Genomic DNA, 14,792 nt, shown 5'->3' with positions numbered 1-14,792 from the left:
ATCTAGTCCTGCCTCCCAATTAGAACAGGAAATAAGGGAGGTACCAAGACCAAACAGGTGTAGGACCTCCAAGTAGTAAGCTTGGCACAGAGGGGACCACTTATTCTAGCAGCCCTGGGGGTGAGGAAGGAGGATATGGGAGGTAGGACTGGAGCGGAGGTGGAGGGAGGACAATTCGGTGATGGGAACTCCCCTGTTTTTATGTTAATATGTAACTAAAATATTATCATCAATGATATGTAAGCCACTATGATTAAAATAAATGTTTATTAAACCCCCCCCAAAAGGAAGTAGACTTTCTGTAGCTCTAGATTACTTTTGTCATCTTATTCTTCATAGTGCTTTATTTCCTAAAGGCTGAAGAAATCAAATTCTCTTAGAGAAGAAAAAATGATTGAAGAGTGTATTATTTAGGAAGAGTGATAATTTAGCTCTGATGTGAATGTACATTAGGAGAGTTTTATGAAGAACTAAAGCATACCTGAAAATTCTGGAGCTTTGCTTCTAGAACTTTGCTGTCACCAGTTCTATCTGATGATGTTTTGGCTGTTGCTTTTATTCCAGAAAACCAATCCTGGAATTCCTGCATTGATTCTTTTGAGAAAAAACAAAGTGAAAAAAGAGAAATAAATCCAAATCCTTAAAATAAGCTTTCAGAATCACCACACTTAATTTCTCTCTTGAGTATCTTATGAAATATTCTATATTATGAAATATTCCAGAAAATAGTAAAATATTAAAGAATGCAGCCTAATTACAACTATGGTTATTTATTGCAGAATTAAATTTTTCCTGGAGAAAAAATGGAAGCAATTAAACATTTCTCATGTATCTTATTTTCCTATTGTTTCTTGTGACAAAGAAAGAGAATTGCCTGAATTTTATATTTCTATAACATCTGATGTTCTCATCGATTCTTTCCTGTGGCAAACAAAAAGAGTTAATTACTTGAATATGTGTGAGGATGGGAGAAATATTTTGGACATGTAAGAATTATTTTTATGGTAAAAAGAGGAACCGTCTTCTCTTCCCACCGTCACTGGATATCTATCAGAGACCAAGCACAGTTGTCTCTGTGTGAAAATCTAAGTCAGTGACTAAGGGCTACTCACACCCTAGTTGTAAGACTGCCACAGCCTCGTGGCCTCTCCTAATATCCAACTTTATTGTGTCACTTCATCAAAGCAGAGAAAACAAATTACCACACAGCAAGCAAGCAAGCTCTAGGGAGAGCCTGTTGACAGTCAGAATCATCAAAATGGTAGTGTTGTACTTCCTGAAGGAGAAAGAGAAATCATGCTGCTTATGATGAGAACTCCAGTTCAACTTTTACTCCTCAATTCTCACAGGAACTTAAAATGCCTTCCTTCTGGAATGCTCCCTCAGAATTCTGCTCACAGTTTCCAGACAGCCTTAGTTTGGAACTCTTTCTCATAACAAATGATTTTCCTAAGCAGAGGCCTGTCAGAGCTCACCGTTGAAGTGTTTCTCCAAAGAATCCTGCAGGCTGGCCTGTGTTCGAGAACACAGTTGGCTCACGGCTTCTTGCTTCTTGATCAGCCCCATCAGTGCATTGCCCAGCTTCTCCAGTTCCACTGAGTGGTACTTTCGGCACAGGCCGTTGAGATTTTCTTGGGTTGAGCTGATTCTGCTTTGTTGACTTTGAAGTTCTTTTTGTATTTCCTAAAGGATCAAAATGCAGCCTGAATGACTTTCATCATATTAAAGAGAAAAATACCAAAAGGAAAAAAGTCACCTTCACTGCACAATAGTTCTTTTAAAACCTTGTCATTGATGCTGTAATAAAACTAATCAATCAGTAATATTTTAGGAGAACATTTAAGAAGGGGCATATTTCTTATACATTTGTGTGTGTGTTTTTATTAAGAATTTTGACAGTTTCCCTTAAAAACAAAAAAGTAATTGTTGGAAGGTTATCATTTGGGTGAAATTATGCTTTTAGACTTCCCAGGACTTTGGATTTAGTAATTTTGAATATGATTTTTTCTTAATGTTACCGGACAATACTATGTTTATCCCAGTTTTACTCTAGAAAACATGTGATACTAGGGATGAAAGTCAGAGTTTTGTACCTACCAAGCATGTACGCTAGACCTTTGCTCTATTTATAATATTTTCAATCATTTGATAGGAATCTGCTAAAGGAGTTGCTCACCTAAAATCATGTGCTTCAATAGCTACATGAGTTTTTGCATCAGGGTACTTGGCCAAACTAAAATTATCAGAATTAAAAATATCTGTCATGTCAGGTGACAAGCATAATGAGAAAACATGCCAAGAAAAAAAATTATTCCCTACCTCAGGATTTTAACTCAACACTCAAGACTTACAGATAATGAGTCATGTATGTCATCTATGAGTATAACAAATAACAGGGACGATCTTCGATTGTTTCCTATTTTCAGAAACAATGTGTTTCTTGAGAACAGTCAGACTGGCCAATATGAATGTTGAAGTAAAAAAATAAACTTTGGCAATCAAGTTTGGAAATTTGTGGGAATTCAAACAGTATTACAAGTTCCAATTATTTATTAAAAATATGATCAAGTACAGTCTGGGAGCAGACTCTATAGTAATACACAATTTTCCCTTTTATATTCTTCTTCTTTGACTCCTCCTCTATAAATATCTCTTAAATGTAATTTTTGATGGGTCTCCTATCACAAAATATTGGTTCAGTACTATAAGAGAACAAAGGTTACATTTTCATGTTGAGAACTACAAAAGAGATAAAGCAGGACAACTCTGATTACTAGTAATGTATAGACACTCAGGAACTGACCTTCACTTTCTTCAGTCCTTCACACGTCTGAGTTTGGACACAGTTCATCAATGCTTCTTCTAGTTTTGTCAGCTGGGTTGTTAATTCATTGATAAATTTCTCCACTTGAGTGCTCCGAGCAGTGAAGTCTTTCAAAGTTCCCTTTGCTTCTTCAGTAATTTCTTTGGCGTGCTCAAGTTTTTGCCTTAAGTCTGCTTCTATAAACTAAACAGAGCATAATATTTCACTTGACATCTGTAAATGTCAAAACCCTACAATGCAGTGAGAATTCCATTCAGGTATACACCTTTATGGTTAAAAATACTTATTGACTACCCATACACATGAACTCAAAACAATTTTTAAAAAGGAAGTAATCTTGTAGGCGTTGTCAAATACTTTAAGTGATGCGAAGTAGAATAAGGATTGTAGCTAATAATGAAAATTCCAGGGTTAGTTTACGGGGAATATATGAGATCCTGTTCTACAAGCAGAACTAATTCCACACAACATTACCAAAGCAGTGATCAAAACCTGCTCTCCATTTTCTCTGAGAAATGTTTAATCATTTCCACAAAAGTGGAATCAATATTTTAAATAAATGCCACTATAGGAAAGTAGCAAGAAATAGAAAGGCTCAATTCCTGGGACAAATACCTTATCTTGGAACTAGGGATGAGGATATTCAAGAGAAACCACTCAGGCTGGTGAATGTTAGGATACATGCTTTGAAATAGCTCAGCTTTTCTGTTTGGATCTCTGAACTTGTGAAAACTTGTGCCATTGGCAAAGTCTAAAAGGAGGACCACTCTTTGCAATGGTGAGCTCTCCAAACCCAGGTCCCGAGTCAAGAAATAAGCAAAATATCAATAAAGAATTCATTACCCATAATTCTGCTATCTGTTCCTTTAGAGACAATAAAATAGACTATGATACAGGCTGGATGATGCCATTTCTAATATTTAGTAAGAGAAAAGGGTAACCATCTTATACTATTTTGACTGGACATGATCTATTCATATGGGAATAATCAATTCTAAAATGTTAATATTTTTAATGATGAGTATGATAACATTTTCTTGGTATTATGGCATTAATGAGAGGAAATTCATGTGTATTTGTATAAAAATATACACTTTATAAAATATATACAAAGAGAGAGAGAGAGACCCAGGTTTTATTCTTAACATCTTATAATCTCCCTGGAGCCCACCTGGACTGATCCCTGAATATAGTGCCAAGAGTAACATCTGAGCACCACTAGGTGTGACCCCCAGGAAATAAAATTAAAATAAAATGTATTAACAAATAATTATATATATATATTTTATATCATTTCATTTATACTAATTATTACAATCTTCTGAGTGCTTACCTGAAGGTCTGGTGGTGTTTCTGGATTTTTAGTTAACTCTTTGAGATCATTTACTTTAGAGTGGAGCTCTTCCAATTTTAATGCTTTGCTTTTCACTTCAGACTGCATGAACAAAGAAGTGGGAAAGCATAACTGACACATTTTATTTGGCATTTAATAATTTTATTTTACTCTTAATTGCTCAACTGGAAGCTGCAGTGAAAAATATGTGTCATTTTCTGAAGGTTGTCATTATTTATGAATGTGGATGTCACCATTAATTTTCACTTGGAATGAGCAGGAGTAAGTGAACTTTCTTGTTCATCTTTTCCTGGAAAAAAAATGCTAACCAAGTCTTGGATCAGTAGGAATTTTCAATAAACTGTCATTTATTCATTAGTATAATATCACTGGTTCCACTGGCAGCATTGATCACTAATAGATTTCAAAAAATATACAAATCATAGAATGTAATGACTATAGACTATATATAACACGAGATATTCCAAATAAAAATTGTAAAATTCAATTATGTAATAACTGAAATCCAATTAAATTTCAGGAAATAGCCACATAGTAATTTGTCATTTGTTCTCCACTAACACTAACACACAGAGAAGAAAGATAAATTACAGAGACATTGCCAAACAATCAGAAGCTTATTAATGCCATCAATTATTTGGAATCACAAAATAACATCTAATAAAGTATCCATCGCCAGTGAAATACAGTGATTTGGTGCTTGGATGATGGTAACAAACCTCTTAATTCATTTAATCCAGCAAGTAATTTACTTACCCAGTGGGAGATGATAAATGAACTGTCAGACCCACTGACCTTCCCCAGGGGCAGTCTGGGCCATGGAGGAATCATCCACCCTGAGTGGTCCTCAAACTATGGCCTGCGGGCCACATATTGTATTTGTATCTGTTTTGTTTCTTCATTGCAAAATAAGACATATGCAGTGTGCATAATAATTCGTTCATAAGTTTTGTTTTTACTATAATCAGACCCTCCAATGGTCTGAGGTACAGTGAACTGGCCCCCTGTTTAAAAAGTTTGAGGACCCCTGGAGGGCGCTCAATAATGTCAAGGCTCTGACTCTATTAATGAAGTCTAGCAACATTGAAAAAAACTTTCTGTGAGTTACTAGCCTGTGGGCTGGCCTTTCCTAGATTGTATAGATCAGAGTAAGTATATGATGGGATGTTGCTTTAGCAACTGGTACCTTCCCAAAAAGTGGGATCATAGTGTTTTGCATCATTTGCCCCCATTTCAAGCTCTAACATGTCACTGGCTCAGAGACTTAAAACTCATAATAAAATTCATGTAGCATTAAATGCAATGTATAACGAGATTTAAGAGTTTTTCTCCTGGTAGTAATTTTGGTCTGGATAATTTCAGTCTGCCCTTAGAAATGGGAAGTTGATGATAAAGTCTCCAGAATATTCCCTAAACCAAAGACTTTTGGTTACCATAGGAAATGCCAATAACTCACCCACATTTACTTTCAGAGTATAGTCTTGCATCTATTGTGCTTCATGCCCAGCAAGTACTGGGTACCAGGACAGAGAGCATGGTTTATAAAAAATTTATATCCACTCATATAGTTCTTTATTGTCTTGATTTTTAAAAATTATAGTCTAACTATTTTTGTTTGTTTTTCTTTTAGGGGTCACACCCAGTGATGCTCAAAACTTATTTCTGGTGTTTAGGAGTAAATTTGTGGTGAGGAATCACCTGGGGAAGGGCTCAGGAGATCATATTTGGTTTTAGGAATTTGGGTCAGCAATATGCAAGGCAATACTCACTGCATTCTCTCCAGCCAATATTGACCAATTTTCCCTAAAACATATAATACTCAAATGCCAAGGAGTGGAGATTTCATTTGAACAATCTATTCTCAGTGCTTGGTATACCGCATACACTTATTAAAAATTGGACTAAAATTTGTCTCCTGTGAGAGACAACACTGGAGTTGTTGGTAATTGTTTGGAGTTGTTCAGCTTTACTCATCCTTTGACTCTGGACCCTATCATTTGGGGGCTCATTCAGGATTGAACAACAATGACTCAGTCACCAACAAAGCTGACCTGCCTAGTCCCACGAACATACACCAGGATCCCCCTAGAGGTAGGTGAAGGCCTAAATGGAACAGAGCTCTATCCACTGTGCTACAGTTCCATCCACCACCCATGATCTGCCTAATTTTCAAGCCAATAGCTAAGTTTATCTGAATTTTGCAATCTTCTAAAAAGTCTGTGAAAAAAATAAAAATTTTTAAGAAAAGCAGACTTTATTTTAAACTTTCTGTTTTTATTCAGTGTTCTAACACAAGGCCACATGTAAAAGTGAAGTTAACATACCTCAAATTCCTTAAGAAATTTTTCTGCTCTGAGACTATTGTCAAGATTGTTGATGCTGTGGGTGAGCTGTGGAACAGAAGTGTTTGACCATCCATCAATGTCATCTTTACCTGAAAGAACATCGTCCCAAATGGACAGGCCGGCTTTTAGCCTGTCCATGTTCTCGTCGATTTTTTCAGAGATCTGAGAGAGGAAACAGAAGTTGTTTTAAGATACTCATGGCCATATCAATTAATATTTTTCTATTAGTTAAAACAATAAAAATGTCCATATATTCTTAATTTTTTATTCAGCAAAATTATTATAAACTAATTAGTATAAGTGACCCAAATAAATGCCAGGCAATACATGAATTGTTTGTTTCATTGAAGAAATTGATTGCATTTCTGGGACATTCAATTGTTAATTGCAAATTAGAAAACTACAAAAAGTCTATTGGAGTTTATAAATAATATAACTTAAGATTGAATTCAAGGAGTCTATTACAAACAGTACTAAGTTTTTTTGTTGTTGTTTTTGTGCCAGTACTCAAGGGTTACCACTGGATCTATGCTCAGGAATCACTCCTAGCAGACTCAGGGGATCATATGGGATGCCAGGGATCAAACCCAGTTGGCTGAATTCAAGGTAAATGCCCTACCCACTGAGCTATTGCTCCAGTTTCCAACTTTTGAAAGTAAACACAACAAACACTTATTCATAATCCTGAGCTAACAAAAGAGAACACAATGAGATGCCTGTAGTCTCAATGTCCTGAGTATTTTGCCTACATGTTGTTCTATATATCTTATAGTTTAGAGTCTTTAATCCATTTGGATTTTACCTTCGTACATGAGGTTAACTGGGGGTCTAAGTTCAATTTTTTGTAAGTGGCTAGCCAGTTATGCCAACACCACTTGTTGAAGAGGCTTTCTTTGCTCCATTTAGGATTTCTTGCTCCTTTATCAAAAATTAGGTGATTGTATGTCTGGGGAACATTCTCAGAGTATTCAAGCCTATTCCACTGATCTGAGGTCCTGTCTTTATTCCAATACCATGCTGTTTTGATAACTAACACTTTGTAGTAAAGTTTAAAGTTGGGGAAAGTAATTCCTCCCATATTCTTTTTCCCAATGATTGCTTTAGCTATTCTAGGGTGTTTATTGCTCCAAATGAATTTCAAAAGTACCTGATCCACTTCTTTGAAGAATGTCATGGGTACCTTTAGAGGGATTGACAGATGGGAATATATTAAGCTGAAAAGCTTCTGCTCCTTAAAGGAAATAGCGCCCAGGATACAAGAGCCACCCACTGAGTGGGAGAAACTATTCACCCAACCCCCATCAGATAAAGGGCTAATCTCAAAAATATACAAGTCACTGACAGAAATTTACAAGAAAAAAACATCTAATCCCATCAAAAAATGGGGAGAAGAAATGGACAGACACTTTGACAAAGAAGAAATACAAATGGCCAAAAGTCACATGAAAAAATGCTCCACATCACTAATCATCAGGGAGATGCAAATCAAAACAACTATGAGGTACTGCCTCACACCACAGAGATTGGCACACATCACAAAGAATGAGAACAAACAGTGCTGGTGGGGATGTGGAGAGAAAGGAACTCTTATCCACTGCTGGTGGGAATGCCGTCTAGTTCAACTTTTATGGAAAGCAATATGGAGATTCCTCCAAAAACTGGAAATCAAGCTCCCATATGATCCAGCTATCCCACTCCTAGGAATATACCCTAGGAACACAAAAATACAATACAAAAACCCCTTCCTTACACCTATATTCATTGCAGCACTATTTATCATAGCAAGACTCTGGAAACCACCAAGATACCCTTCAACAGATGAATGGCTAAAGAAACTGTGGCACATATACACAATGGAATATTACACAGCTGTCAGGAGAGATAAAGTCATGAAATTTTCCTATACATGGATGTACATGGAATCTATTATGCTGAGTGAAATAAGTCAGAGAGAGAAAAATGCAGAATGGTCTCACTCATCTATGGGTTTTAAGAAAAATGAAAGACATTCTTGCAATAATAATTTTCAGGCACAAAAGAGAGAAGGGCTGAAAGTTACAGCTCACCTCATGAAGCTCACCACAAACAGGGATGAGTTTTGTTAGAGAAATAACTACATTTCAAACTATCCTAATAATGAGAATGTATGAAGAAAATAGAAAGCCTATTTAGAGTACAGTCAGGGGTTGGTTGGGGAGCAGGGAGACTTGGGACATTGGTGATGGGAATGTTGCACTGGTGATGGGTGGTGTTCTTTACATGACTAAAACCCAAACAACACAATCATTTATGTAATCAAGGTGTTTAAATAAAAATATATTTTAAAAAAAAGAGAACACAAGGAGCCAGTGGGATAGTAAAATGGGCAGGGTTTTCCATGTGGCTGACCCAGGTTTGATCTCCAGCCTACATAAGGTAACTTGAACTTCGCCAAGAGTGATCATTGAACACAGAGCCAGACATAAGCCCTGACTATTGCTGCATTGTTTGGTGTGGCATCAAAACAGCAACAAACATGGGAGTATCAACTAAATTTAGACTTATTATGGAAATACTGAATGCATTGAAGTTCAACAACTTTGTGTATTTAAGTTAGAAATGGAAGCATGTACAATTTTCTGCAAAAGTTTTATCAAGAGTAGACAAATGTTAACATTTTCCTTTAGTATTAGGCTTAAAAATAGGGACCTGTTTAAAGGCAAAACTTTTGAATTAGATATTGACAATCTTTTTGCAGAAAGATACAAAATATGTATGAATGAATTGGAGAGTTGAAAAATGATTAAGTGAATTGATTTGTGATAAAAAAGACAGTAAATCACAAGCAAGAACTAAACCTCAATAGTAAGTCTAATGTTTTTCAATTTAAAAATATACTCCTGGGTTGAGAGATATTATTGGGGTTATTAATTGGGGTTAATAATGTAAGGGGCTGCCTTACACACAGTCAACCCCAGTTTAATTATCAGTACTGCATATGGCCCCCTGAGCACAGTGGAGAGTGATGTCTGAACACTGAGATGTGTGTAAGCTCTGAGAACAACTATATTTTTTCTCCTCACCAAAATTACTCTTATTTATTTACTTTAAATTATATTTTGATTTAATATTCTAAAGGATTGCATAAATTACTTAATTTATGTCCATAATTTCAGATTTTCATAGAAAAGTAGCTTTTATTTCAATTTATGATTGTTGTTATTAAATGAAACTTTAGAAAAGCTGTGAATAATTTTTGATTGTTTTGGAGGGTGAGGGATTGGGACATACTTCTTTGGTCTGGGATTACTCCTACTTCTGTGCTCAGGAATCAATGAAAGAAGATCAAGTGATATGCATGATACCCCTTCAGTTACAATATTGCAAAGCATAGTGTCTAAGAAGAATAGAGAGAAACAAAAAGAGATAGAGAAAAGAAAAAATTTCTGCTTCAGAGGCAAGTCAGGGGAGAGGGTGGGGGGGAGAACAGGAGGGAAACTGGGGACACTGTTAGGAAATGTGCACTGGTGAAGGGTGTTGAACATAGTGTAACTGAAACACAATCACGAACAACTTTTTAGTTGTGCATCACATATTGATTTGATTAAATAATTTATTATGAAAAACAATGCTCAGACACAAAATGCAAGATAAAGTGAAAAATGTCTTACATCCAACCATCTGTCCACAGTGCTTTCCATGTCTGCTTTCACCAAGATGAAATCACTACTGTGAATTTTTTTCAGCTCAGATAACAACTGTTTCCCTTTTCTGGTAAAGTTATCCAACTCTTTTTGTTCATTATACATTTCATTCCTGGCAGTTTCATGCTGTGGGCATAAATCATCAATGTTGCCTTGATTAATAAGGCAATTAGCATTCAGACAAAAACTAAAAACCATTTGTTTCTAAGAAATTTAATTCAAGCTACATATATTTATAAGTACTAATCATTAGTAATATAAGTAGCAGAAGCTATATGAACTATATGATTGTATATAACATTTTAATAATAGAATTCTGAGATGTCAATATTCTTTAATATGTCAATATTATCTAAATCAATGATTTCAACTTAAATGTATGAATTAAAGCCCTATAGAGAATGTATTATAAGTTAAAACATATCTGGTAAAGTATTCTACAAAAATAAATATATTTGAATTATTACCTTGGATAAAGTCCATTTAAGATCTTCCTGATCTTTTATTGTAGTTCTGAAGGAAATCACACTGCTGGCGTTTTCTAGAACTTTTAATACTGATGACTTGAAATTTTGATATTCTCTCATTAAGTCAATAAGCCCACAGCATTGACCCTGGCTGTCACAAGAAAGAACATTCAGTATTTACTGCATGGATTAGGAAAGGAAAGTATTCTCAATGATTGTACCAGATGTAAAGTCTATAATATATTCAGACAGATGCTGGAAGTAAGACAAAAATAATATTTTTTAACCACTGAGATCAAAGGCATGCTAGTCAATTCAATGAAACTCTTATGCCAACTGTTAATGAATAAAGAAAGTACTCAGCTTCTTAAACAATCAAGGACTGCAATGATAAATAATGATTCCTTAGATGTTATTGGCAATTAATAATTAGAGATTTTGCCAAACTTATGTTTTTAATAAACTTATGTTTTTCAAAACTTAATAAATGTGTGTGGTGTATTAATTAATTCATGTGTATGTTAATATGATATATGAATATCATATGATATATAGCATATGAATATGATATACTAATTTCTATAATAATTAATTTGTTTTTAGAAAACTAAACTAAATCAAGTGACCAGAAATATAATACAGGGGTTGAGGCTTTTGAATTGAGTGTGGCCCATCCCAATTCGATCCTCATCACTATATATGGGGTCACCAAATACTGCCAAGAATGATCCCTGAGCAGAGAGTCAGGAGGAAGACCTGACAATTGCTGGATTCATTTTCTTCCCTCAACCAAAGTGAAAACCAAACAAGAAAAAGTTTGCTTTTTTTTTTGCTTAGTGATTAAGAGACAGTATTTTTTCTCATTGAATATAAATTCTTTGAAAATTATAAATATATAAAAATGATTTATGTTCTTAAGAGTGTAATTCCTTGACTATTCCCTAGTACTTGTAGAATTTTTCCCTTACAAAAGGTAAGTTCACTAAGATGTGGGTATGGCAATACTTTTTATAGCCATATTTGTAATCTGATAAAAAATTAAAGTGAATGATAATTCTGGTACATTATTATACAATATCCAACAAATGCAACTTCTAACAAATAATGCTTTAGGAGAATGTTTTAAGAACATTGATTAATGTTTGTAACTGATATTTAAAAACCTAAATTTTATTGAAAGTTTTTCATTGTATTGATGAGAAGCATGTATTGATAGTCAATGTATCTTCCAATTTTAGTATAGTGCTGCCGAAGCGAGCACAATTTCTGAGTACATTGTTTTATTTACTGGCCTTTGTTTCTGGACCATAAGGTAACCTCTGGCTTTGCACTCAGGGATCACTCCTGGTAGGTCCAGGGAACCACATCAGGGGCCAGGCTTTAAATCCAGGTTGTTGTGTGCCAGGTAAGTGACTACCAGTTGTGCACTGGTAGGGACCCTGTTTTACAGGTCTTTATGTTTAACAAAACATCATAATAAAAAAAAAAGCAAAACACAAAACAAAAACAAAAACAGCCCGCTGTGCTAATTGTTTAGCTATAAAACAATGATCTTAAGACAAATTTCCTCACACACTCTGTGGGACTAGTTTTAATATCATTAAAGAGATGCCGAATATCTAAAATCACAAAAGACATTCAATTCTTTACCACTCCAACACAAATTAATAACAATAACTCAATACTTCTAAATGAACAAAATTAAAAGAAACATTATTTACTTACTTTTCATGAATGAGTTTTATGGTATCATCCCACATGACCTGTAAGCGGTTTATCTCCCTATCAACTTCAGGAGCAAAAGTCACATCTTTCTGGGCAATTTGCTTAGCTTTGTCTTTCAGCCAGCACAATTCATGTTCATGAGAATTCAATTCATCTTCCAGCTGATTAAAGACTCTCAACCTGTGAATTATAAAGTTATTTTCCATTTAAGAACTAAAGAGAGTGAACTAATGTTGTTTCTTGGAAAATCATAAGTAGTGACAGAAAGATAAATTGAGAGCATATTAATGAATGAATATATCAATGAATATAGACCCTTTCAAAGCAAACTTTGCAAAACTTAGATTGCTTTTAAGAAAACCTCTAGAGTCATTCTCATTATATAAACTTTTTCTTAGGACTCTACTGTAGTATTTTGCTATTTTATTTTGATGGCTTCACAGTTTGAAGACTTACACTGAATTTAGGTAAAGTAGGTGGGTACTTATTATCCAAAATTATTGCAAGCAATGATCATGAGCCATGAGGAATAAATCATGTAAAATAGCATTAATTAATAAGAAGAATTAGTTTCATTCAAAATAAAAATAGTTTCTCTAAGTTCTATAATAAATTTCTTTTCCTATGAAATCTAGGTCTTTAGCAACATAAATATAAGAGTGGAAAAAACCTATGCATGAAAAATGATAGAGTAAAGTGTAAATTTAATGCACAAAATGTAAAAAATATTAAGAGCTTTCTAACTTGATGCATATACCTATTTCCCTAAATACAACTAGACCAGCTCTATATATGAGAGAAAAGATGTCTGGCTAGAAAGTGCCATAGTTTATCTTCAACCTTACAAACTTCCGTTCTAAATAAAAATAATACTGTATCATAGCACTATATATGCTTCAATCATGTATCATTAAAAAGTAGCATACTACATTAAATTCAACCCCAAAAGTCTGATTCCATCTTCACCATAAGATTGAGCCGCTTTGTCCTGATTTACCAAATTTTATCTCCCCTTCCCTTTTGGTCACTTCTACTACAACCTATTATAGTCCAAGAGTTTATTTTATTTTAATTTAGGTTTACTTATTTTAATTTTTTTTCTTTATTTTCTCTTTAATTCACATATGAATGAAATGATATTTATTTCCACCTGCTTTTTTGTATTATTTCTCATCAAATTACTGAGATGACTGAAAAGATTACCCTTTGAAATGGTTCATTTCTCATTTCTAATATATTACTTATTGAGCATTTGCCAAAAGAGGCATCAGAGATTCTCATTCTTGCAGGCTAGTATCATGCAGAATAGTTTATAAAATGAGCATACATGAATTATTCCATTTTGTTTCCAACAGAGCTGCTAGCAATAGGCAGAATATCCCCACTTTAGGAGAAGAGAGGTGATTTTCCCAAGGCACACAGTGAAATGACCATGATCTCTGTGCAATTTGTTCAGTGTAAGAATATGTTACAAAGAATACAGGTAATTCTGTATCTCCAGCTGTTTTAAAGTCCCTGCCAAATGCTAATTTCCTGAATTAGTCTTTTGAGTTATTTGGCTTATTTCACTGTCTGTCTTCCCTGGAGGCTGTTTTTCCTTCTCTTGGTTTTTCTTTGTTAACCTGGTTGGATCCTTTTATATCCAGAAGGAGGCAATGAAGCCAGTCATCTAACTAAAATCCTTAGTGTTTTGATTATGATTTTAAGGAAGCAAATCTCAATGATCTTGGCAAAGTTGACATAATCCTATTTATTATAGACCTGTGACTGCATTTTCCCTACTTCTTCTTTGTGTTTCCTGAAAAGATGGGAAAGAAGGTGAGTCCAAACACATACTAGGGGGACTTCTACTACAAAGAAAATGAAATTGAAAAATCAGGCTACCGTACACAGGCTAGGAAAATACCCTCTTCAAATGCATCTACAAAAATAACCTCATCAAATGCACTGCACAAAAATGCCCTTGACTTGTTAGTTTCCTGGAAAATAAATCCATCTGGCAAAAACCCAGTTTTTGCCTTTTTATTTTCTGGCAATGGGAGGGGGCAGTGCTAGAAGCTGCACCTTGTAGTTCAGGGGAGGTGCTCAGGGGAAGGAAGGGGTGCATTTTCTCAGTCCTACTTCTCCCACTTCTTTACACTTCTAAGAAAAGAAAAGACAAAAATGCTTGAATAGAATCATGTGGTCCATATTGATGGGCAATTTCCAATGTTACTGGGCTTTAAAAGCATCCTTCCCTTTCCTCCCTACAAGATAAAATTTTCTCTCTTCCTCTTTTCCCTCCATCTCTGCATTTTTGCATCTCTCTCTCTCTCTCTCTCTTTCTCTCTCTCTCTCATATCAAGCAGCCTTCTGAGTGAACCCCCTCTAATTGTTACGGTCAGAACTACAAAT

The 14,792-nt window shown here is 34.8% G+C and overlaps 1 protein-coding gene across 1 annotated transcript in view; it reads right to left on the bottom strand.

The window, feature by feature from the left end:
* SYNE1 (spectrin repeat containing nuclear envelope protein 1) overlaps positions 1-14,792 on the bottom strand; it is a 578,994-nt gene that overhangs the window by 340,723 nt on the left and 223,479 nt on the right. Inside the window, exons 42-49 of the mRNA XM_049765309.1 lie at positions 12,399-12,578; positions 10,674-10,824; positions 10,174-10,332; positions 6,503-6,685; positions 4,158-4,259; positions 2,804-3,007; positions 1,476-1,683; positions 482-594 (exon numbers count right to left, since the gene is read on the bottom strand). Of these exons, the coding sequence (XP_049621266.1) occupies positions 482-594; positions 1,476-1,683; positions 2,804-3,007; positions 4,158-4,259; positions 6,503-6,685; positions 10,174-10,332; positions 10,674-10,824; positions 12,399-12,578 (1,300 nt within the window). The remainder of the gene's footprint in view (positions 1-481; positions 595-1,475; positions 1,684-2,803; positions 3,008-4,157; positions 4,260-6,502; positions 6,686-10,173; positions 10,333-10,673; positions 10,825-12,398; positions 12,579-14,792) is intronic.

This window comes from Suncus etruscus, chromosome 18, assembly GCF_024139225.1.
Source record: "Suncus etruscus isolate mSunEtr1 chromosome 18, mSunEtr1.pri.cur, whole genome shotgun sequence".
Taxonomy (NCBI): Eukaryota; Metazoa; Chordata; class Mammalia; order Eulipotyphla; family Soricidae; genus Suncus; species Suncus etruscus.
This window is presented reverse-complemented; position numbering and strand designations above follow the sequence as displayed.